Consider the following 23008-nt stretch of genomic DNA (forward strand, 5'->3'; position numbering starts at 1 on the left):
AATGCAGCCTCTTAGTGTCCAATTAAGTAAACAAGCACAGATGTAATGTCAAGTTTTCCTTGTCACCAATTTCTTTGCATTCAATTTTATACAAGAAATAAATGCACAAATTAACCATCCGACTCTGCTCTTCGAACTCCGCCCATCGTGCCTCCACCCTCCTTTTTCTATCACATCTTCACCCCCAACGAATAGGTCCCTGGAGTATTTTGTTCCAATATCAGCACTAATCGCACCCATCCATTTGACTTTAAATCATGGACTGTCAGTATGTATAAAAATGCATGTTTGCGAGCAAGGATACGTGTCGACCAGACGTCCCGAAAGATAAGCTAATTGAAACAGCCGATAGAAACCCTTCTCTGAGGCGTGTGCCAGAGGGGGCGTTTCCTCCAACGCACCCCCCACGCTTGTATATACATACACACACACCGCCCTGTGCTGAAGCATGCAGCTATTGGGCAGCGGCTCAGCGCGAGGCACGTGGACGGAGAACGCTTCCTGGAAGCGGTGAGTCGCTGGCCTCATACCTTCTTGAAGTTTACCAACACGCGCAGCAGGGTGACAGCTCTGCAGCCTTTCTTGCTTTTCATTAACAAAGGTGAAAGGTGAATTAAAAAGGGCCGCCTGGCAAGTCAGGGCAAGGGACTGAGTTCTGGAGATCTTGGAAGTGCTCTAGGAAAGCAGGGGAGGGGCTGCTTTAAAGCAGCGCCCTCGGGACTCACTGGGATAGCAGGCGCTGTGCAGACACTGGCAGAGGAACGGGGGAGCCGAAGGCAGCACGCGGGACCGGCAGCTTGGAATGACGTCGCATTTTATAAATAGCAGAAATATGATGGCAGGAAACAGTTCTGCGTGACATAGACATGTATCGCGGCCAGTGATATTTTTGGACAGTGCAGCTCTGTTATGCAAAAGCTCTGCGTTTTCCAATTATTTCTGCAACATCTTTAGAAGACTCGCTCTATAGCCACTGGTGCTTGACTTGAGCAGGGGCATACAAACTGCAACAGCACAGGCAGCAAATGATGGGCATTCCAGGTGCCATGGAACTCACAAAGGTGTTCCTGTTGGTGACGTGGGCCGTGTTACAGGAACATTTAAATGGACTGTCTGCAGCCGACACAAGACAACCTCGACTGCGGCTGTCACACAAAGGTAAGTGCCAGTTCACTGTGCAGTCAGATGAGGGACGAGTCTCGAAATGGTTGTTCTTGTAATAAGGTGAACAGAATGTAATTGATCTGCAGTGGTTATTTATTTCTTCCCAAGTGCTGATTTTCCCAAGTAGTCGTAAAACAGATAAATAACGTTCTGTGACTTTATTATGTTTATGATACAGATTGAATACTAGTAGGGGCTCGAGTCTCTGTAGTATTTATGATTACGGGAAATGGTCCCACAGGTGCTCTCTTTTATGTACTCCGCGTCCCTTATCGAACGTTCCCCAATACGTCCAACTATCTCTTACTAAAAGTGCAAGGGCGGCTCAATCCTTTCCATTTTTACTGAATAGTCCTATGTCATTTCCATTTCACTTGCTTGGAGACTAACTCACAAAGCAACCTGCTTAGGTAGCATTTTACCCTACTATTTGGTCTGGCATCTCGGGGTGGGGAAGGGGAGACAGGGGGGGGTCCTGCAACCATTGCAGAGGTTTGTGTTTGACACCTTTGTCATATGATCAAATTCCAGATGATCCAATCGGACTTTAATCATTCCGAGGCCGATAAAATTATACCATTTAGTTGAATAACCAGTTGGGGTGTTCACAAATGTGCGTGTTATGTTTTATCTACATTGTAGTCTGTCTGTCTTATCCATCAATCAACTAAACTGCCTCCCTGCATCGCTGTGCTATCCCCTATCTCACTACAGCTACCTTCTATCGCCCTGTCACGAGTTCCACCCGACTATCCAATCATCATTCCGTCTCTCTGTCGTCTGCCTTAATCCTTACATTTCCTCTACCCTCACTCTTTGTACTTTAAGAGTATACTTACCCATCTCACCAAACCTATCTGTTTATTATCCTCTCTTAATTCTTCTATGCTTCAATCAACCGACCCGCCCGAATACACTCATCCACGACCCAGGCATATCTATTCATCCATCCATCTCTTCATCCATCCACTCTTCCATCCATCCATAAACAGACCCACCGATTCACGCTTTTATGATCTTGTACGAACCTATCGCGTTGGTAATAAATACCCATTAATGTATAATCTCTTTTTAATAGATGGTTCTTTTTTTAACTGTTGTCTTTACAAACGTGTCCTACAAGTCCCAAAAGATAGTGAATAAGGCAATCGTTAGGAAAGAGTAGCTCAGTGGACGTTTGTCCAGTCACATGTGCAGGGCATAATAGAGCACACGCGTGCTAGGACGATGTCTGCAATTTTGGGCATTCCTTCAAATGCACACAGCTTACATCAATATGCATTTGACAAGAATCTGCTTAAAGTTCAAACATGATGGTCATTCAATAGCGAACGCGAGCATATTTCTTGGTAGACTGTCCAGTGGTTTCTAATTTAATTATGCCGTGCATAATTCAAGCAATGCCCCACAGCAGATGCTGCCATCAATCACTCGGTGTGTCAGAACGTACCATCAAGACACGGTGCGGTGGGGGTGAACAAGTATGAACCAAAGAACAGGTAAAGCGAGACGACAGTGCCCTGCAGACGTTCTCGCTGGTGTCCACACTTTTAAGACTCAGTCTCACGAAAATACTAAAGCGTAACTTCAATTCCAGCCCTACAAATTCCAGCACAGCCTTTGCTCCCAGAGGCACAGCGTGCTTCATACGTTCATCTCTTTCCTCGGTGTTTTAGAAACGTTTATCTTTTTCTGTATGTTTTTGTCTCCCGGCGAGACTTGTTTCGGAATAATAATGTTTGTTGTATAACACCTCTCCCCCCCCCCCTCCACACCCCTGTTTACCGCACAGCGAAGTCCCGTGCTTACCTACAGGTTACAAACAATTCACCTGACACATCACAGCGGTAACACTAGGCTTCACTCGGTGCCTTTAACACAGATTCAGACAAGCAAATCACTCTCTTAAAGCAAGATAACACCAAAGGCAAAATAAAGAAAAGGCGTTTTGTAATTAAAAACGACTGCTATACAATCCTACACTTTAAACCGAAATAGAGCATGCGTGAATAATGATGACGATTGTATCTGGTTGTAGATGAAAGCATATGACATGCCCCAAAGGGAATGATACGCGCACAGGGCCCATCACAAATCACAGCCACGGCGGCAAATCACCCTTGGAAGTTCGTTCTGGAAGTTACGCTGCCATACCGATTAGCCTCCCGCGATTAAACATTGGCTTGCACATTTTTACACCATACACTGGGAAATGTCATAAGAGCGGGAGACTTTGAAGTGCACGTCACTCCTTCCACCGAGCACTGCCAATGAGTAATAGTTGTGCTTGCGTTCACCTGACACTTGTTTTATAAAAATAACACAAACCTATCCTTTACAGGAGCAGGGGAGGGCTGTGTTTACACCAGGGACCAGATGTTAATCATGCTTGCCTCTGAATCCTGTTTCCAGGCAGTGCTAGTGTTTACGCACACGCTGTGACTAGGTCATGTACTGCTGCGTATATAACTCTTTTACTGCTAGGTACAGGCAAGCAAGATGGTTCTTCTTTTTATTAAGTAAAATCCTGTTCAAAAGTTATTGAAATGGGGAAAGAAAAAGAAGGGAGTGCAGGGAACTATAAACTGGGCCGCATTTAGGACGGTCCGACCGGTGCAAATCGCACCTGGCGCTGATCTGGGGGCGCTGTGTTTGGAAATAACCTGTACGTTTTAAATCACTGTGCTGCAGAGTTTCTTGTGTGTCCGACAGTTTTCAAGGAACAATAAAAACATCACGATACCTCTGGTGACGAATGTTCCTCCAGTAAAGAGAGTTGTGTTTTGTCTAGTTGCAGTTCTGACTCACCATAAGGTAGGGCAGAGGGTTAAAGTGCCTGCTGCAAAGAATGTGCACCATGCAGATCACATAATAATATTTATGTTGACAACTGAGTGGGTTACTGCTTTTGTCATAAAGATCCTTTTGTTAGGTGCAGTTCATAAGTTACAATCCTAATATAGAACAGCGACATATGAATTGTCATCACAGAGCTGCATGCAAACTGCATGGAATAGGTTAGAACGTTATTTTTCTCAAGTTTTTCAATATCATAATGTTATTAAAAAGGCAGCAAGAAGACAAAGAAGTGCGGACTATGAACGCTGCCCTTCACTGTTGGGTTCCTTTTGTTACAGTTTATCAGAGAGTCGGTAGGTGTGTGCACATACAACTTCTGCACCTGCCGTTGTTGGGTGCAAACTGCAAAGCAGATCAGGAAATGAATGATTCTGGAGAGGTGCACCACTGGATTGTCTTTTCCAAGTGATATAAACGGACAAGAAATCCTTTTTGTTAAATTCCTTTACTTCAATGATATCAAAAACAGACTCCAGCCAACGCGTTTCGTTGAATGAGAATTGAACTTCATCAGGGCTTGAATAGTATGAGAATGGGGGATAATCCAATGCCGGGGTGCCAGATATGTAGGTAAGTACACTGTCGAACTCACTGTGTCCCCCCTAGTCCAGGTGTGGTAACCAGTAACAGTTAAATTAAGAACTGGGGATGTAGCATGATGGGGATTCCAAGTTTTTTCTACTACCGGTCTGGAAAGTGGAAACTTTATGCACGCGTCCGAGGTACTGATGCTGGGCCTTTACTTGGGAGCCCCATCATGCTGTATCCACAGTTCTTAATTTAACTGTTACTGGTTATCACACCTGGACAGACGGGGTCACAGTGCATTCTACAGTGTACTTACCTACCATATCCGACACCCCGTCATTGGATTATCCACCGTTCTCATACTATTCAAGCCCTGATGAAGTTCAAATCTCATTGAATGAAACGCGTTGGCTGGAGCCTATTTTTGATATTGTTGAAATAAAGGAAATTAACAAAAAGGATTTCTTGTCCGTTTATATCATTTGGAACAGACAATCCATTGGTGCACCTCTCCACTCGCTCTTCGCTTCCGAGCTGAGTGGTCGCTCCCCTGCTGCTGCGGTATCGTTGCAGAACGCATATTACATTATTTGGAGTGCCATTTAAAACTTTAGCCTGCTTTATGCGCTGATTGCCGCTGCGTGCTCTGTCTAACGCTTTTGCCCATTTGCATACTGAATTAGCTGATTTGCCTTTCGCATTGTGACATTGCCAGCGTGACTTGATTTGCAGATTTGGTGCTTATGTTCGAAATCGCCGCTTTGCTTATTAGCATTCTGATTTTTTAGCGCTTTTCAGCATTTGTGTGTTTTCCCCCTAGCGCTCTCTCCGTCCTGACCCCTCCGCCTCCATTTTGTTGATTGTTATTGACCTCCTCCTTAGCCCGACCCGCCTCCCAGCTGAACCGCCCTCGCCCCTCCCCCTCCTCTGTCCATTAATGTCAGATGGTCCCACGCGCAGCGTCCACGCGCTACGTACACGCCGAAGGTGCTCCAAAGGTAAGCCCGTCTACGCCCGTCCGCGCCTGGACCGCGCCCAGTGCCAGACCCCCTGCCCCTCGCACTGCCCAGCCCTCCCGCATTACCTTCGATGCCACCACCCTCCTAGCCCTTAACCCCGGTCGCGCCCCCAACTGCGTCCAAGCCGCTCCTGGACACACCCATGGACCTTTCTCCTGCTTCTCCTGCAAATTCAGCGGCACCGACAACATCTCCGCTACGACCACACCACAGATTCCCGACCCCAACCACCTACAATGCATCCTTCTCAACACCCGCTCGGTCCACAGGCACGCCATTGACCTATGGAATCTACTAGACACCATTTCTCCGGACATCGCCTTCCTAACGGAAACATGGATGAATGCTTCCTCCGCACCAGACATCACCATTGCCATCCCTGAAGACTATAAGATCACTCGCAAAGACCGTACCAGCCACACAGGAGGAGGAATCGCTATCGTCCATAAGAAATCAATCCGCATCTCAACCAGCTCTGACGCCAACCTCGCTAACTCCGAACACCTTCACTTCCAGATCCACATCGACCCCAAAACCACTCTCAGAGGCACCCTCCTCTACAGACCACCAGGACCCCGCGCAAAATTCAGTGAAGACATCACGGACTTCATCACCCCACACGCGCTCCCCTCCAAAGACTACATCCTTCTGGGAGACCTCAACTTTCACCTTGAAAATATCAACGACCGCAACACCGCCACCCTCTTGGACAACCTCGCCAACCTCGGACTTAAACAACTAGTCACTTCCCCCACCCACATCGCAGGTCACACACTCGACCCCATCTTCACATCCAGCAATCATGTCTCCTTCAGCCACACTACGGACCTCCTTTGGACTGACCACAGCTGCGTTCACTTCACCTACAACAAACCAAAACCCAGCATCCACCTCCAACCTACCCTGCAAAGAAACTGGAACAAAATCACCACGGACCAAATCTCTGCATCGCTCCTTCGAAACACCCCAGCCCTCTCTTCTAACGCTAACAAAGCCGCCGCCAACCTCACCCTATGGTTATCCAACACCGCCGACACCTTAGCACCACTGAAAAAACGTCAAAGCAAACCTGGCAGCAAGAAGGCCTCATGGTTCAACGATGATCTCAAGAAGTCCAAGAAAGTCTGCCGCTCCCTTGAAAAGGCCTGGAAAAAAGACCCAACCACTAGCACCAAGGACGCCTTCAAAAACGCCACCAGCACTCACCACCAACTAATCCGAAAAGCCAAGAAAACAGCATTCAAGGATCGACTTGACAACAACGCCCACAACAGCAAGGAACTTTTCAACATCGTCAAGGAATTTTCCAATCCCTCGGCCAACTCCAACGACATCACCCCCTCTCAAACCCTCTGCGACTCCCTAGCCTCATTTTTCCACAACAAGATTGCAGACATCCACAACAGCTTTGACAACCAACCCGGAAACCAACCCACCCTACCATTTGCTGATCATCTTCCCCCTGTGAACACCCTTAACGACTGGAACCCAATCTCCACTGAGGAAACCATCCGCCTGATGAACTCCATCCACTCAGGATCCCCCACAGACCCATGCCCTCACCACATCTTCAACAAAGCAGACTCCGTCATAGCACCGCACCTCCGAGACGTCATCAACTGCTCCTTCAACTCCGCCACCTTCCCGGAAGACTGGAAACACGCTGAACTCACCGCCCTTCTGAAAAAACCCACAGCGGACCCCGCCAAACTCAAAAATTACCGCCCCATCTCGCTTCTTCCATTCCCGGCCAAAGTCATCGAGAAAGCTGTCAACAACCAGCTCGCCGCCTTCCTCGAAGCCAACAAATCCCTCGACCCCTCACAATCTGGCTTCCGAGCAAAACACAGCACTGAGACCGCCCTCATCGCAGCAACAGACGACATTCGAACTCTACTGGACAATGGAGACACAGTCGCCCTCATCCTCCTTGACCTCTCTGCAGCATTCGACACAGTCTGCCACAGCACCCTTTTACAACGCCTCAATAACATCGGAATCCAAGGAAAAGCACTTGAATGGATCACCTCGTTCCTCACCGGAAGAACCCAGAGAGTCCGCCTTCCACCATTCAAGTCCGAGGCCTCTGAAGTCATCTGCGGCGTACCACAAGGATCCTCACTCAGTCCCACCCTCTTCAACGTATACATGAGCCCCCTCGCGGCCATCGCACGCCAACACAACCTCAACATCATCTCTTACGCGGATGACACTCAACTGATCCTTTCTCTCACCAACGACCCCAGCACCGCCAAAACTAACCTACACGAAGGAATGAAAGAAGTTGCCGAATGGATGAAACACAGCCGTCTGAAACTGAACTCAGACAAAACAGAAGTCCTCATCTTAGGTACATCCCCCTCTGCATGGTACGACTCCTGGTGGCCGGAAGCCCTCGGAAAAGCACCTATCCCGACAGACCATGCACAGAACCTAGGCGTCATCCTGGATTCTTCACTCTCAATGAACAGACAAGTCAGCGCCGTATCCTCCTCCTGCTTCAACATTCTTCGCATGCTCAGAAAAACATTTCGCTGGATCCCCTCCGAAACAAGGAAAACAGTCACCCACGCTCTAGTCACGAGCCGACCGGACTACGGAAACACCCTCTACGCAGGTACTACCGCAAAACTCCAGAAGAAACTCCAACGAATCCAAAACGCCTCAGCCAGGCTCATATTAGACATCCCACACAACGAACACATCTCTGGTCACCTTAAAGACCTCCACTGGCTACCCGTCAATAAGAGGATCACTTTCCGACTGCTTACCCACGCACACAAATCACTCTACGACATCGGACCAGAATGCCTCAACTCACGACTGTCCTTCTACACCCCCTCCCGCCAACTACGTTCTTCCAGCCAAGCCCTCGCCACTGTACCTCGCATCAACAAGACCACCATGGGAGGCAGATCCTTTTCATACCTGGCTGCTAAAACATGGAACTCACTCCCCGCTTACCTTCGCCTTACCCAGAACCACCTAGCATTCAGAAAGCAACTTAAAACGTGGATATTTGACAAGTAATCCTCCTCCCCTTCCTAAGCGCCTTGAAACCCTCTGAGTATGTAGTGCGCTATATAAATTCTATGACTTGACTCTATGACTTCATGTTGCTAAAAAGGGTTAATTTGGGGAGAAACACATTGTTATTAGTAAAGCCAACCCCAACCACCATGCTTTGTTGTACATCCTATGCTTCTTCACGCAAAGCACTCTTAAAATATACTGCCTACCAGTATGGATGGCGTGTCTCCTATATCACGTAGTCCTAGTTGTCTTAGTCAAAGCCTCAGTATAAAGTGTGTATGATGTACAGTGCTCAAACACCCCACATTGGTATGAGTAGCACTATACAATAGTATGCCTGTAAAACAGGGCTACATGGTGCTCAGGATCACTTTTTGAGTGTGTTAGTGAGGAAATCCCTGGGTAAGGAGGTAATCAAGGACCCAAAATAGATTGTTGCACCAGTCCCCACTAGTGCTAAATCCGGTCTGTAGGAAGGTGGATACCTGACTATGGTTACCCCAGATTTTTTGCCTAGTGTTTAGCTGGTTTTCGACTTAGTTGGCCTGGGATCCTGCTAATCAGGGCCCCAGGCTATCTGCTCTCTCTGTAAAATGGACCCCATGTACCCTAGGTACATCTCCAATTGGGTATTGGGTCATCACCTTATTAGCCCCTGTACAGTGTACTATAGGTACCCAGGTCATAGGTGCATCCAAGGCCTACCAGGGGCTGCAGCATATCTTTTGCCACCCCTGGCTGGCTATCCAAAATGACACAACTGGCTGATCACTCAGCTGGGGCAAGGTGGTGTAATCACCCCTTGCTTAGATATAGTATACCTATGTCTAAACTTATATCTGGACACATATACAGCTATTAGTCACTCCTATGGTAGGCCTTAAAAATCCTGGAGGCAGAGTGCTTGGTTTTATGTGAGATGGTGCTCTAGCATGAGCTGAGCCTGTCTGCAGCTTTCGGAACCATGTCCTTTAGTTGTTCTGGGATATTGCCACACCATATATTCTTAAGTGCAATATAATCCTCGCGGTTACTTGCTAACTTTGGTTTGGCTTTATCGAAACATGTCGTGTAAGGTGTTATACGCTTTAGAATACTACCCCCTCGCCAGTCCTGGCGACGGGGGTAGCATACCACCCTTGTAGAGGGAGAATCCATGTTAGTTTCCCTAAACACGGTTAAATCTAACCAGAGCCTCAGCATCACAAAATGAATGCTGCTGCCACAGACATGAGTCTGGCCTCCTGCTGCTGACCGGAACTCTGGCAGGGGAGGCTTGGACAATAGGTTTCTTGTCACAGTGAGGTGTTACACCACCCCAGACAGGAGATAGTGGATTGGGGCAGGGAGGGCTGAATGAAACTAGGCACTGCCTGGGGCTCACAAGGTGTCCCATGCAAAGTCCAGTTCAAACCGGTGCTGGGGCACTCCAGCCCCAGCTCTGGTGCAAAACTGGACAAAGGGAAAGGGGTGTAACCCCCCCTTCCTGGGTACCACCCATAGGAGGGACCTAGCAGGTGATCCAGCCCCTTGATTTGGAATAAAGGTAGGAGCTGTGCCAATGCACATCAGATCATCCTGAATGAAACTTTGAAATGAAACTCTGGACCCTTAGACACCCTACTCGACATAGAAGACTGAAGAATCTCCCTTGTGGTCAAGGAGTGGACACCCTGTGCAAGCAGGCCCCATCAGCACTCAAAGGTTTTCTTTGCCGTTGCTCCCGCTAGAGCTCAAACCACAGAGACCAACAAGACCTAGACTCCCAGTTTTCTATCAGCCCGATCCACAGTCCTAGCAAAGTTGAGACCCGTGGAGGCAACTTGAGACGTGGGACCAGCTATCTTGGAAAGCCAGTGAAGTGCTTTCTGCGCAGCCCCTGAGACACCCTTGAGGCTGTGCTTTGGGGATTGAGAAGCCCTAGCCCAGAGCAGCCTGTGCACCAAAGATCATTTCTCCACAGTCACCGAGTGCTGCCTGGGGCCCTTTTTCACTTTTCCTGCTTGACACGTTGTCCGGTCACTTACCCGTTGGCTAGTGGCCTCTGAGACAACGAACCTTCAATTTTCAACTGCTGGTCTGGTTGCTCTAGACAGGCCCTAGCTCCCCTGAAAAAGAGCCACCGATCTGACCTTCCCGGTCCGATCCAGAAGACATCTTTGAGTCCTGCCTGGGTTGCATTTGCCAAGGCTTGGTGACTCTGATTCAAGAACCAATACCGCCCACAGCAAGAGCCTTTTTGGGAAAGCTCGTGTTCACCAGCTGGTCATCCTCGATCCTTCCTGGTCTACGTGGCAACGTAGACAAACTACTCGACAGCACCTGATCGCAACCCGACATTGCCTGGTTCCGTCCTGGTTCCATCCTGGTCACTGGCTAGTGACCTAGACTCTGTCCCCTCTGCTTTCAGGTACTCTACATCTTCGATCCACCCTTGGATCCAATCGGACTCTTCTCTCCTGGCCGCCTGCAGCATCTTTTCCTCCAGGCTCCATAGAACTTCACGAAGAAACCCGACACACTTTGGCACCTATGCACCCGCTTCCTGTGGGTGAGGTAACGAGGGTACTCCGGTGCCCCTGTAGTGATTTACATCCCTAGTGTCCTAGTTTCAAGTGGCTAAGTTCTAGTCCATTCAGAAGTCTCCTAAACCTATAACTATCAGATTTTTACGCACCATTGACTTGTATGGTAAACGTGGTTGCCTATAGACACTGCACCCGCATCCTGTGGGCCTCCTATGTCCTAACCTACGTTACTAGTGTAGGCCCAGCGATTCCCAAGGCCCTAGGCCTTACCATTGTTCATGACGTGGTACTTATACCACTTTTTTAATATATGGTTTGTGTGGTCACCCGGCCTATTCATAATTGTGCAGCTTATTGTGTGTTATATTGAGTTCTTTGTTTAACGCTTGTGCTTCTGTGCTCATAAACAGTATATGGGATTATTCTAGAAATAAATACATATATTTTGTAATATATAACTTGTGTGGTGTCCTTTCATTTGGTATTTAAAGGATTGCATATGGTAAAACAGCTGGCTTCACATGCCCTCTTGAGTTTAGCCTAAGACTGCTTTTGTCCATGCTACCCCTAGGATAGCTGGTCTATAAGGTTGACTTACAACCAATCATCATAAGGGTCGTTTGGACTGGTGCATGGTGCTTACTAGAATTAGTGATCATCATATACCAGGCCAACTTCTCACACGGTCCTATCAGCAAGACAATCTTGCAGCCATAGCACCCTGCTGTATTTTTTAAAATCACCAGAGAGACACTGGCATGCTGAGAGAGATTAATTACCATCTCTTGATTTCTCTGAGATATTTGGCATTTACAAAGGATGCATTCCACCCTCGTAGTGGTGCCCCCACATGAGTCTGAAGGCACTTACTTGTTCTTCAGATCAAGTAAATATGAAGAGTTGCATATTATTTTATGGTAAAATATGCTATGAAATGTTTGGGTATTTTTGTAGCTCTATGTTACACATGAGTGTACACTGGCGGGTGTGTTGGAAGTCCTCTGGGGGCTTCACTCTAAGAGCCAGATCTTAAGCTTCTAGCAACATTAAAGAAGGAATGAGGAGCCTCTAATGTGGTGTGGAAGGTCATTACACGATTTGGTGCAATGTATGAGAGGGCACAACCTCCTGACATGCTTTTGTGTAAGGGTGGCATGTGTGTTATTGAGAGGCTGCCTGAGCAGAGGTGCCTGATTGGATTGTGGAACTGCACACAGCTGTTCAGGTAGACTGGATCTGTGTTGTGTAGTGCTTTGTATGTGTGGTAAGTAGCTTGAACTGTGCACACCTACGTATGGGGAGCCAGTATAGGTTCCTTTGGTTTGGGGTTCCATGAGACTAGCATAGGAGATTGAGGACCAATCTTGCTGCTGTGTTGTGGACCATCTGCAGTGGTGACACATTGACCTGGGAAGACATATCTAGCTTGTTGTCAATAGTGATCCCAAGGTTTCTTGTCTGAGTGTCGGGTTGGGAGAGGGGCCTGAGATCCATAGGCCACCAGGCAGAGTATCATGGTGAGGCCTATTTTCCAAAGATCACCACTATGGTCTTGTCTGTGTTGAGTTTAAGGCAGCTGGACCTCATCCAGGTAGCCGTTTCCATCATGCACAAGTTGAAGTTTGTCCTCGTGTTGGGTGTTTTGTCCAAAAGGGACAATATTAGTTGTGTAGATGAGTATATTCAGGTGATGGAAGTGGATGAATTGATTGTGATACCGGTAAGTGAGGTTAAAACAGTGTCTATGATATGCTTGGCGCTATTTGTAGGGGTTGAGTCGTGTTGGGGTGATCAGGAGGTTTCCTAGGTTTTCCAGGAATGTGAGTTGGTATTGGTCAGGTCTTCTTGTTGAAAGCTGAGGTCCTCTAGAAACATTTAGGTGCTCAATTCATTGATTAGTGGGGCGATGAATTCTGGGAAGTTGCTGGAGATGTTGGCTCAGGGTCCTAAGTGTCGATAGACTAGAGTTCCTCTCAGGGTGAAGTTGTGTTTTGTAGTTTGAAATCGAGGTTTTCTGTGTAGTCTCTGTTAGTTTCTGTGTTGGTGATGTAGCTTATGGAATCATTGAATACTATGGTGAGTCCTCCTCCTTGTCTGTGGTGGTGGTCTTGCTTGATGATTTACTAACCAGCAGGCATGGTTGTGGCATTATCTGGTGTTGATGCTGCGGTTATCCATGTTTTGGTGATCAATAAGAGGCCCAGGACTTGATTATGGGAACCTGCTTTATCTGGGGGCCACAGGGAGGGTCATGGGCCGCCTGCAGGTCCTTCAAAATGCGGCAGCGCGGCTGGTACTCAGGCTCCCTAGGAGGTCTTCCGCCAAACCAGCTTTGCGGGTCCTCCATTGGCTTCCCATTGAGAGGAGAGTGGAGTTCAAGGCCCTTGCTACATGTCACCGCATCTTGAGCGGCAAAGCACCTATACCGCTCCAGAGCCTGGTAACCCACTACGAGCCCACACGCAGTCTACGGTCTTCCCAGACTGGGCTGTTAAAAGTCCCCAGAGTATCTAAAGTTCGCATGGGAGGCAGATCTTTTAGATACCTCGCTCCCAAGCGCTGGAATGCTCTCCCGTTGGAACTGCGACTTGAACCCTCCGAAGTCCTGTTCAGGAAAAAACTTAAAACACATCTTTTCAGCAGATAGCCTTTTGTGGGAGGAGGGGGGACAGCCATTTCACTTATCACAGCACGGGGACACACCAGTGGCGTAACCAGGCGCTTAATAAATGTCCAAATAATAATAATAATTGTCCGCCAATTTTTAGATCTCCATGGCTTGTTTGCTGAGTGAGCAGGTTTTGAGGAGCATGATATCAAGGATTGGAGTGTGGTCGGTGTTGGTGTGCAGGTGTTTGAGTGTGTTGGGTGGTGTTGGTCGCATGTGGAAGGTGTAGGAGTAGTGGGTGCTATGGTGCAGGTGTAGTGGTAGTAGGTGCAGGCGAAAGCTCTATCTGTGTTGTGTGGTGTGGTGGAGCAGTAGGGAGCTGAGCAGCGGCTGGAGTTGAGGGCGCAGAGGAGCACAGCGGGGTAGCAGTGGGTTGGGGAGGACAAGGGTATTTGGCATCAGGCATTGTCCATGCATGGACGGTCATGCCTTTTTATGCACATCTATTTCACCGGTGGTGCATCTGTGCTGTGGCCACCATTAAGTACCCAGCTCGAACCCTCATGTTCTAACATAATATTTGTATTGTATATTTGCACATAACTGTACATGCTGTGAAGCGCTCTGATACCCTCGGGTCCAGCAAGCGCTATATAAAACTTCTAAAATAAATAAAATAAAAATAAATAAAAATAAGTATGCCCTGGAAGAGCAGAAGAGCATACGGCATGGTTGACAGGGCTGAGATGTGTGCAGGGGAGAGCATGGTAAAAGGATTGTGGTGGGGAGAAAGTAAGGAAAGCCGAGGAGTGAGGCAGGGAGGTCCAGAAAGGATGGGAGAAGCAAATAGGGAACTCTGGCACAAGGGCATAAGAATGAGGCAGAAAGGCACAGAAAAACGGGTAAAGAGCAATTAAAAGCACTACCACAGAACGAGGGAAGTCACGAAACAGGCACAAGGATGAGGCAGAAGCCACTGAAAAATGGGTGGAAATGAAAAAACACTGGCATAAAACAAAGGAAGTGAAAACAAGGGCCTAACATAAGGCGAAACGGAAAAGAACTCTAAAGATAAAGTAAAGAAAAATACTAGCACAAAGAGGAGAGTGAGGTAAAATCAGGGCACAAAAATGAGGCAAAGAAATGTCATGTCATGGTTTTGATTATTCTGTTGTCATTCAGTAGTCCTGTCAGTTGCTCCTATAAATTCTGTACTTCATTAATATGTGCAACAGCTATCTTTTGGTCTTGTTGTAGTTACCTAATCCTGTTCCTATGAATATGGATGAAGTTTTTGCAAGACCTGTGATGTGGCAGCTACACTATTTTGTAACCCGGAAATCATGTTTATACATAGGTAGCTGCTGATGGATCAGAAAACCACGGGTTTGTCTTTCTTGATAGTTTGATTTTCCTAGATTAGCAGTGGTCCCTTGACAGCCGTTTAGCATAAATGTGTCTTTGTCTTCTTAGGTCAGATTTCTCCCCCATGGTGGGGATGTATCCTCCAGCTTCATCATGGTGGATTGCCTCAAAAGATGTGTATCACAATTTTGCTACCATTTTCACACTTAACCTCTAAATTACCTTTGCATAGTAAATCATGACCTTCATATGTGCCTCAGTGATACTGGAATTCAACATAATATCGTGTAGTGGATTCTCTTCATCGCAAAACAAATGGGGGTATGAGAGCTGGTTTCCGATTATAGGGCCATATGTATCAAGCAAATTAGCATTCGCAAAGGCCGAAATTCGCAGAATTGTGGCCTTTGCGAATGCTAATTTGCTAAATGGTATGTATGAAACATTTTGGCAGCAAAATAAGGAATTGCAAAATTTGCTATTCCTTATTTTGCTATTGCACTTAAGGAATCGCAAATTGTGTGATTCCTTAAATGCAATGTATCAAAGGAAAAATAATGCCAAAATGCCCATAAGGATTCGCAAATTACCAGCTGCGAATTCTTTTAGTGAAACAATTTATTAAAAATCCAAAGGTGCCATATGACGCTCATACATGCCCTTAGGGCATGTATGTGCGCCATATGCCCACACATGTCATTTTCAGGGGTGCAGCAGGGTGTTCTTGTGACACCCCTGCACCCTTGAAAATATTTCTAAATTGCGATTAGCAAATTGCTAATCGAAAATTTCCCCTTCATTCCTATGGGCCTCCTTGCCCATAGAAATGAACGGGAAATTTGCGATTAGCATTTTCTAATCGAAAATTTCTCCTTCATTCCTATGGGCCTCCTGGCCCATAGAAATGAACGGGAAATTTGTGATTAGCAATTTGCTAATCGCAATTTAGGAATGTTAAGGAATCGCTAAAAAGAAGCGATTTCCTACATACACACCATTTTGCGATTGCTAAATAGCGATTCCTTAAAAATCGCTATTTAGAAATCGCAAATGGTCATGATGATACATATGGCCTATAATCCTATATGCATAATAATATGAATCTGTTACAATTAAACTAAAAACACTACGATGTTTAGAAATACATTTCCATGGCCCATGCTTACCTAGACCCAGACTGGTCCTTGCCTCATTCTTGAAAAAGATGGTTGCTGTTTCATAATAATCATAGTGTGTTTATTTTCTCATTTGGCACCGCCCACAGCAAAATGTGCATTATTCATTTTGTGATGATATGCTGTTCTCGAAGAGGTCCACATGGAAGCCTTTGAACCTCTCAAGGGTCTGGCTGCTTACACACTGTAAACCGAGCATCTATGAGTTTCCAGTGTTTACTGTAACACATTTTTTCTGCCACCTCTGATGACATTGGGTTATATTTCGCATGATTCACAAAGGTAAACTTACACTTTTGTGTATGTTTACTTTTTTGGGGTATTTATAAACTACGATTTGATAGTAACTTTACGCCTGCAGAGACTGCACAGTTGGGGCGGAGAAATCCTCACATATCTCTTTTTCCTTTCACCTTCACTCATTCCTTTCCTCTTACTGAGACAGGGGATAGGGGGTCAGCCAAGCATATATAATGTGAAACTGTTCGAACACAGTCAGTTTGGGCTGCCACCCTGTAACGACAAAGCATTGACGTTTATATGTTATATGTTGTAAAAAACAATAGCAATTATCTTGAAATAAAAAAAAACTTAAAAAAAATAAAGGACAGGTCTGAGTTTTTATATGCATATTTCTCTGCGCTGACTGTTGCAGTTGTATAGTCTTTATTAAATCATATTTATTGAATACCAAATAAGAATAAACTTAGACTAAAGTGTAAGCTTACCTTTGAGCATAAGACCCAAAGAGTAATGTATTAAAATTAGGGTATAGTGCTAACATAGTGGGTTTATGTGACGTTTTATAATCTTGTTCTGTGATTTGCTCCTGAATAGATACATTTGCTCATCCAATGTTGACTGTCCAAATCTTCTTGCTTTCTATGCTAGAAAATACTCCCTCATTTTCGGGGTGAGCCGAACATATTTAGATTTCTGTTAGTGATGCTGCCCATGTCTCCATCAATTTGCTATACATTTGGGCTTTAGGATATTTTTCTGATTTTGCTTATTATTGCATCTGCATGATGAGAGCCTTTATGGTGATTTACCCCTTTGAACTGAGCTATATTTTTGCCTTTTTTATTATTCACTAATACTTTTAATACAGCTTCATAGTTTTACCATAATCCCTGATCTCAGACTCACGTCTTGAGTCAGACATTTCTTTCTTATTGCTGGTTTGAAACTTGTATTTAGGGACTCGTTTCCTCATCTGTTCTTCAGGTGAACACAATCCCTGACCCTGCATCCAGGCGCCACTATCACGCAGAATATCTAAGTGATAGCTCATCCCCACATGCCATCTTGATACCCCCTTACATTTTTTTTCTTTACCTTCTTGTCCACTCCTGATGTGCAACAGGACTCGGTCAAAGAGCCAGTCTTGTTCAGAATCTATCTTAGGTTACTGTCCTTTCTCACTGAGTTATCTGGTCTGGCTTTCAACAGTTATAACGACTATATAAATATTCTGCAGAGACTTGTGGCACATTCATTAGGATGTACATCACTATCACATTCAATAACATGCTTTGGAGTCCTTTCTGGATTCTGTCTCTGCCCTGTAAATCAAATCAGCCTCAGTGTCTCTACTTCTCATCTTCTGAGAACAACCAGGAGCATTCTCCTTTTTTTATGTTTACTTCGTTGGGTGCAGAGGACCATTAAGCTTGTGCACTCAAATATGGACTGTGCTGATGCTCTCTACCTCGTTGCTCTTGAATATCTGCTTCAAAGACTCCAAAGACTAAAAAAACATCATGCCAAGATGCTTTCCACATCTTTGGCCATGGATGCAAACAAGCCGAGCTCTCTCCACACTTTACAGCCAACCTTTAGCAAGTATCATTAACTCTAAGTCACCGTTCAGTACCCTTGTATATTCACCAGTGTAAAGTTGGGAACCAAACTTTGTGTAATATACTTAAGCTTGGAACCCTACTCTCACTGGAGTTCCATCAAGTCAGGGAGAGTTGTCATGTACAACCTAAAGATCACAGGAGTCCATAGGGGTACTCTCAAGACACCATAAGCAGCTTCTATTTTAAGTGCTGTAAAGTAATCACAATTGATTTGTGAAGTCTTATTCACTAGAAAGAAGATAAACTAATCCTTGGGGATACACCAACCACCTTCTGCATTTTCCCAGAAAAGACACCATAGTCTACTGTATCAAACACAGTGGAAAAGTCCACCACCTACCGTGTAACTGAGCCATGATCCATTGACAACTATTAATTAATATCAAGAAGTGCAGTTTCAGTACCTCTGCCTGGTCTGAAACCAGACTGCCTATTGCCGAGCTGTTGGACTCAGCTTGCCAGGGGTCAAAAGTGACCACTTTCTCTACAGCTCATTTAAGGTTTGATTATAAGAGGAGTTATCCACACTGCTTTTAATCATCTCGAAAGATGTTCTCACTGAATGAAACATTGATGATGTTGCTTTCCTCCTATATTTTGTCTGACCTGTTGTTGGCTATTTTATGACTCTGGGCACTTTACCACTGCTGATCAGTGCTAAAGTGCATCTGCTCTCCCTATTATAAATTAATGTATGAATTTGTGATTCCATGAATGGCTGGTTTGGTTTACCTGTCAGACCATAGTACAGTGCACCAGGAGTGCCCAGGGCTTGTAAACCAAATGCTGCTGGTGGGCTTGCAGCACTGGTTGTGCCCTTCACAGAAGCAGCCTGTAAAAGTGTGTCTAAGGTCTGCCATTGCAGAGCCTGTGTGCAGTCTGGTACTGCCATGTTGACTGAGCACGTGCACCCAATTGCCAGTCCCTAAACTTTCCCTTTTCTTTAGATCAGACACCCCTATAGTAGGCCCAGGGGCAGGTTGCATTGTAAGTATAAGATAGGACAAGCCCTGGTGAGTGTGTTATGTCCTAATAGTGAATTACAGACATTTTCGTTTTCACTATTGCAAGGCTGTCTGTTCTCCATAGGCCAGAATGGGCAGTTAGATTATTACATTTTATAATCCTCACTGACTCAGGGAACATGGTAGAAATTCGAGTTTAGTATGGCCGTTCTCAGAATGATAAAATACATCTTTTAGTGAAGTTGATTTCAGCATTCTTTATTTGAAAATACCACTTTTAGAAAGTAGGTATTTTCTTGTTTAACTATTCAACCCTGCATCTGCTAGGTTGTGTATTCCTTGTCTGGAGTTTGAGTGACAGGGCTGGGGATTCCAGAAGACAGAGTGAGTCAGCCCAGTGGTGAATAGAGAGGTCTGCATCTAGATGGGATGGAGGAGTTGCACCTGGGACCTGAATAGGACTGTGCCTTCCCTCCACAATGCTAGCTCTACCTCCTGTGGTGCGTCTGTTGTCTCTGCCCTGCACTGTGAAAGGAAAGGAGGAGTCATATAAACAGAGTGCTCCAGGACTGACCAGAACTGGTTTGGCCTAGGCAAAGGCCCCTCTACCCTCAGAGGACAAAGGATTTAGGGGTATATGTATTGGGACCCCAATACCAAGAATTTAGATCACTTTTGGACTACAAGAAGAAACCTTTGCTGAGGAGAGGAACCTGACGAAACTGAGGAGAGACTATCCCTAAGCTGAAGTGCTGCTTGGGGGATTGGCCGGCAGTGGTTGCCTGACTGACAAATTAAGGAGAAAGGAGTGCTTTATTTCAACTTGTGAAGGATCTCCAAGGGATTGGAAAAGAGCTTGCCCCCTGACCGAAGTCTCAGGACCAGTAGACATCACCAGCCATTGTGGATTGCTGCTGGGAATGCTGTTTCAGTGGCTACAGAGGCAGGGAGCTGTGACCGACTCTCAAGACCAGCCCGGTGTCCTGTAGGCACCGTATCGAACAACCTCCGCATCGAACGCAAGCTCTGAGCTCACTGACTCTGTCCTGACGCCGTCACCGAGCTATTGCCTGCACCGCGACTTATGGACACCGCAATGTGCAACGCCTCACTATATCAAATCAATCTGGTCTGACCAACACGATCACTGTTGCTGATTTTGAGTTCTGTGAACGCTTCAGAGTTGAGCACAGCTCGCACAATTCGCGACGCACCACCCGACTCGTACCGCTGTCCGGACTGATCGACGCCAGCTCCCGCAATCTGTCGCACTGCAAGCTGCAAGCACTACATCAAAGCACCTTCTCACCCTGCAACATATACCTCGGACCCACCGACTCCGTCAATGGGCCGTTGCCTGCACCACATCGAGGGACAATGCGTCCTGCAACGCTTTCTTTTCTGCAGGCGACAAATGCCTCAAGTAAAGGTACTGTGACTGAGTCCGTCGACACTTGAGTGGGACCGTACTGACGCGGTCTACTGGATTTGTTAGACTCTGTGTTATTTCAGCAATGCTGTAGCCGGACAGGGCTACCGACTCGCACAGAATTTTGAGTTAAGCATTTTTAACAAGAACTCTTGATTTCTAATACTATTGTGGAGTATTTTTATCGTTTATGGTCTTGTGGTAAATCTACATAAAAGATACTTATTTTGATAAATATACCACCTGTGTGGCGTCCATTTGTAGTGTTGTCACTGGATCACTGTATGTGTTCACAAATGCTTTACACACTGCTTCCGAAGTAAGCCTGTCTGCTCGTGCCAAGCTACCAAGGGGTGAGCAGGAGTTATTTTTGCAGTGTACCCCCTTACCCTGACTAGAAGCGAGGGTTCCTATTTGTCACAAGCACCTACCTGTGCCAAGTAGGGTCCCCCAATCTAACAAAGGTTATTAAGACTATTTGAGCACAATATTTAGTGACAAAGTAAAGAAGGGATCAACAGTGCATTGTGTAGTGTAATGCTGGAATCTTTGTTAATTTTACAATTCACTCTTAAACTTGAAATCCTCGCCCCCCCAAAATAAGAACGTTTTTTTGTGATACATGAGTGGTCCACGAAAGAGAACAGACTGAACAACATGAAAGGGAAGGGTAGTGAATTAGTAGCAGTGCTTAATTTGAGCCAGTGGCTGCTGGTGGGTCTCACCAGCACCCATTTTCTGGGACTGCACTTATGTTTTCTCATTAGATATTGACCCACGGCAAGAGAAGGATAAACACACAAACACAAATGGGCAAGAAGGAGAAATAGAACTATACAAACTATCACAAAGGCAGAATGCAGGGAGCAGCAAATGTGAAGTGAAACACCAGACAGTGTCTGGTAGTGGGTTAGAGGTGCCGAGGTGAATTGAAGCTTTCTCAGCCTTGGTATCCAACATACCAACATTTATTAGCACTTCCTGGGGGATTCTGAGCACAGCTTTGGTCACCAACACACATTCTTTTACCAACTAAGCAATGAGTAGAAGGGAGGGAGACACATAGCAGGAATGTAAGGAATAAGTATAGAAAGATAAAGTATGAAGACATAAGAATAAATGGACCTTGAAATGAAGTACTAAAGAAATTGTAAACTACAGTGTTAAGGCCATCACCAAACACAGAGGAAACGCAGGACGAGAGGAGAAGTCACACGCTGCCACTGTTGCTTGCAGTCCGCCTTTGCTTGTTCGCTGCTCGAGGCTTGACCGTTTCACTCCGCTGCCTTCTGCCTATCGCCTGCAACTTGTGACCCGCCTGCGACCTGCCTGGCACCCACCTTGCACCTCTTCTCCTGTCGCTACACACCCACTACCTCCCGGACCTTACAGCATGGTGCCGCAGTATGGGTGTCCGGGAGTGCCGGCACTGAGGTTTACTCCAGGAGCCTCAGAGGTGAGGTGAGAGCTGTTGGGGGCCTGTGATCCACCTCACGACTGCACGGCCATGCAGCTGTGTGCCCAGCATGTTTTGGCCGATCACCAAGGAGCAGGGCCAGGGCTTGAGGAGTGCCAGGAGTTGGGTGCCATAAGCGGGAGTGTGCGGGAAAAGAAGCGTGTTCTCCCTACTGGAGGACACAGAGTGTAGTGCCCAGGTGCATCCACGTAGGTTGGGTGCATCTTGTGGAGCACCAGCGTGCCCTGCTCCTGTTTCCGCTCCCGCTCTTCTGCACTTTGCAGCTGTGCTCTTTGCTCCACTCTGTCCCGTGCCCACTGCAATACACTTACATAGGAGTGAGGGCTGAGAATTGAGGATTGAACACTTTTGTACCTCAGACCCCAGGACCTGCGGTACATGAGCAAGCAAGCAAGCACTAACAGCGTTATTGCATCAGCATCAACCAGGAGGTCTTTATGTGCAAGTCATTGTCATTTCCCCCGTCATCTGGCTTCTCCAAACTTCAAATCTTTGAATATGTTTTTGAGCATTGGAAGGGCAAAAGATAATCTTGTGCACATTACCTTGATTTTGAAGCATATATATCGCTTATCACCCAGAGGAGTAGTCTGGGAAAGGGCGGTGGCGAAGGCAGTAATTAATAAAAATAAAAATAAATAAATTAGCAAATTAAAAACACACACCAGTATGGGCAAATCAACCGGCGCAGGAAATGGTACATATACAAGACCAAAGTCATCGACAAGGGGGCAAGCACGGCTGGAATCTACCGCTACGGTGCAACCATCAGCCTCAAATGTAAATTTAACCAATAAGACAATTTGTAAATACTTTACGCCAACTTCGCCATCAACGCCAACACCAGCAATGTCTGCTCAAAATCCATTAGGAAAAAGTATGTCATACAGCAAGGCATTAGTACACTCAACACCACAAACTTCTAATGGTCTGAATTGCGAAACAGGAAGTTTAGATAGTGTGACACGGCTACACTACGGGAATAGTGTTGCA

General features: G+C 46.2%; 1 protein-coding gene across 1 annotated transcript in view; it reads left to right on the top strand.

Moving 5' to 3' along the window:
• Positions 1-891: 891 nt before the first annotated feature.
• The window catches only part of SEMA3E (semaphorin 3E), a 648430-nt gene continuing 626313 nt past the window's right edge, over positions 892-23008 (top strand). The window contains exon 1 of the mRNA XM_086919774.1: positions 892-1158. Within this exon, the coding sequence (XP_086775900.1) occupies positions 1026-1158 (133 nt within the window). The 5' untranslated portion in view covers positions 892-1025. The remainder of the gene's footprint in view (positions 1159-23008) is intronic.

This window comes from Lissotriton vulgaris, chromosome 1_1 (genome assembly GCF_964263255.1).
Source record: "Lissotriton vulgaris chromosome 1_1, aLisVul1.2, whole genome shotgun sequence".
NCBI lineage: Eukaryota > Metazoa > Chordata > Amphibia > Caudata > Salamandridae > Lissotriton > Lissotriton vulgaris.